Source organism: Brassica oleracea, chromosome C2, assembly GCF_000695525.1.
Source record: "Brassica oleracea var. oleracea cultivar TO1000 chromosome C2, BOL, whole genome shotgun sequence".
Classification (NCBI taxonomy): domain Eukaryota; kingdom Viridiplantae; phylum Streptophyta; class Magnoliopsida; order Brassicales; family Brassicaceae; genus Brassica; species Brassica oleracea.
This window is the reverse complement of record NC_027749.1, coordinates 10704297-10707363: the sequence shown is the minus strand read 5'-3', so window position 1 is coordinate 10707363 and position 3067 is coordinate 10704297. Positions and strand designations below refer to the sequence as shown.

General features: G+C 39.6%; 1 protein-coding gene across 1 annotated transcript; it reads left to right on the top strand.

Annotated features, from left to right (window-relative positions):
- The first annotated feature begins 373 nt into the window (after positions 1-373).
- Positions 374-2444, top strand: LOC106327792 (glucan endo-1,3-beta-glucosidase 13-like). Its single transcript, XM_013766042.1, has 3 exons — positions 374-482; positions 650-1930; positions 2260-2444. Exons 1-3 carry the CDS (start codon positions 416-418, stop codon positions 2292-2294), a joined length of 1383 nt encoding a protein of 460 aa, XP_013621496.1. The 5' UTR covers positions 374-415; the 3' UTR covers positions 2295-2444.
- The last annotated feature ends 623 nt before the right edge of the window (positions 2445-3067 follow it).

The window sequence follows — 3067 nt, the reverse complement described above, 5'->3', positions numbered from 1 at the left end:
TCTAAAATTTTAATGCTGCGGGGTATATTTTTTGTTTTACATCTTTTTAGGTCTTTTCAATTGGTAATTTAAATATAGGTCTAATGGCATAAAACATAATAAATAATATTCTAAATAATGATAAAAATAAAAGAAATAATAGTTGAACCATACTTTTACGAATGATCACACTGCTATTTTAATAGAATAGATTTTCAGCTCCTATTGAAACGGTCTCGCACCAAAAATAAATAAATTTACTTTCACACGTCATTGAGTGAACGAGTTGAAAACAGTTATTAGTAAAAAACAAGAGACCGACCCCGATATCTCACGTGGGTCCCACCCACTCCCTCCATCTCCCTCTTCTCATCCACTATATAAACAACAGCTCTAGCTCATCCGAAAACAAACATTTCTCTCAATCTCTGCAACAATGTCTCTCTTTGTTCTTTCTCTGCTAATGCTCTCATCATTCTCAGTCATTCCCTTCACCCATGCAGGTAAAATTTTCATCATCTCTCTTTACGAATGTATCTGTTGCACTTAGAATTCCACTTGTTGCATTCTGACTGACTATCTTCGTTTGTTATTAGACTAAACCAGTGGTTAATAGAATTGTAAATGTCGGTTTAGTTTTGGTTTAATGTTAATCTTTGTTTCTTAACAGATTCTGGAATGATCGGAGTAAACTATGGACGGATCGCGAACAATCTTCCGGCTCCGGAGAAGGTGGTTGAGCTTCTCAAATCCCAAGGGGTCAACCGCGTCAAGCTCTACGACACTGACTCATCCGTCCTAACCGCGCTTGCAAACTCCGGCATCAAAGTCGTCGTGTCCCTCCCCAACGAGAATCTCTCCGCCGCCGCCGCGGATCAGAGCTACACCGACGCCTGGGTCCAGGACAACGTAAAGAAATACACGCCGGCGACTGATATCGAAGCAATCGCCGTCGGAAACGAAGTGTTCGTCGATCCGAGGAACACGACGGCGTATCTCGTTCCTGCGATGAAGAACGTTCAGAGCTCCCTTGCGAAGTTTAGCCTCGACGGAGCGATCAAGATCTCGTCGCCGCTTGCTTTGAGCGCCTTGGCGAATTCGTATCCGCCGTCAGCCGGTTCGTTTAAACCGGATTTAATCGAACCGGTGATTAAACCGATGCTGGATTTTTTACGTAAAACGTCGTCGCATCTTATGGTGAATGCTTATCCCTTCTTCGCCTACGCGGCTAACGCCGATAAGATCTCTTTGGAGTATGCTCTGTTTAAAGAGAACGCCGGGAATGTAGATTCCGGCAACGGTTTGAAGTACGAGAATCTCTTGGACGCGCAGATCGACGCCGTTTTCGCAGCTATGTCCGCCGTGGGATTCAACGACATCAAGGTCGTGGTGACGGAGACGGGTTGGCCTTCCGCCGGAGACGGGAACGAGATCGGCGCCGGTTCGGCTAACGCGGCTGCTTATAACGGCGGTTTAGTGAAGAGAGTGTTGACGGGAAACGGGACGCCGTTAAAACCTGAGGAGCCACTTAACGTCTATCTCTTCGCTCTGTTTAACGAGAATCAGAAAACGGGGCCCACGTCCGAGAGAAACTACGGGTTGTTTTACCCCAACGAGAACAAAGTGTACGACGTTCCGTTCTCCGCTAAGTCAGCGCCGGTTGACGATAGCAAAGAGAAGGTTCCGGTTAAGTCGCCCTCGCACGTGGGACAGACGTGGTGTGTGGCGAACGGGAAAACAACGAAGGAGAAGCTTCAGGAAGGTCTGGACTACGCTTGCGGGGAAGGAGGCGCTGATTGCCGTCCGATTCAAAAGGGTGCCACGTGTTACGATCCGGAATCGTTAGAGGCACACGCTTCTTATGCGTTCAACAGTTACTATCAGAAGAACGCACGTAGTGTCGGCACGTGTGATTTTGGTGGTGCAGCGTACGTGGTCTCGCAGCCTCCTAGTACGTACTCTATCCTTTTCTCTAGATATTATCATCTAATACTTAATTTTCTCGTAATTAATACTTAGGTTGACGTATATATATTTTCACACTTTTATTCTTATCGTAACTTTTATATATTTTTCCTGAAATTCGCGAAGAAATGGGTAAGGTAGTTGGATGATGGTTAGATAAAAGTTATGGAGGTTGGGATAGTTCAACAACATATGCTAATTTTGATAAATTTCCCACTATTAGATTTTAGGTATATACAAGTATAATTACGTGTGACGTACAAACAGAAATATAAATTAAATTAATTTGTTTGTTCTTGCTTTTCGTGTTTGTAGAGTACGGGAAATGCGAGTTTCCAACAGGGCATTGAAATAGAAACTGAGGAGGATCCGGAGGATTAATTTAGTGGCATTTTCTTCCTATTTATTTTATACATTGTTTAGTCATTCGAGATTAATGATCATATCATTATTTATGTAGATTTCTTATCACTATATATTTCGTATTTTGGTTGGTTTCTTCTAGGGGTGTTCAATCCGGATATCAGTTCAGTTTCGGTTCGGTTTTTTTCGGTTTTCGGTATTTCGGTTAGTAAAATATAACTATCATTCTAAATCCATATTTACTTCGGTTCGGTTCGGTTTATATACCGTCGGTTTTCGGTTTATTCGGTTTTATACCAAAAAACATAATTATTTTGTTTGAGATCATATTATATGAATTTTAGAGTCATATTGTCAACACAGTAATTTATTAAAAATATATTACATGTTTAAATAAATGAACAAAAAAGTTAAAATGCTTCTACCATAAAATAAAATAATCAAATCTATAACTAAAATCAAAGCTTGAAATTTTGAAAGTAAAAATATGAAACAAAACAAAAACATGAAAGAAAAGTTTTCCACTCTTCCATATTTAGTGTTCATTAAAGTCATGTTTTTTCAATTGAAAAATTTCCATTAATTATTGTCCATCAAATTTATAATCTTCATATTAATTTAGTGAAGACTAAAATTAATCAAAAAAGATCAAAAAAGACTTAGAAAATAAGAGGTCTGAATTGCGATGTATTGTTATTTAGTTATAGTTCAAGTGTTTTACAAATTAAGGTTTTTTTATTACTATAAAATTATGGTAATA

Coding starts and splice junctions, on each gene's coding strand:
- LOC106327792 (XM_013766042.1), top strand. CDS start 416: ATGTCTCTCTTTGTTCTTTCTCTGCTAATGCTCTCATCATTCTCAGTC. Junction 483..649: donor CATTCCCTTCACCCATGCAG/GTAAAATTTTCA, acceptor GTTTCTTAACAG/ATTCTGGAATGATCGGAGTA. Junction 1,931..2,259: donor CGTGGTCTCGCAGCCTCCTA/GTACGTACTCTA, acceptor TCGTGTTTGTAG/AGTACGGGAAATGCGAGTTT.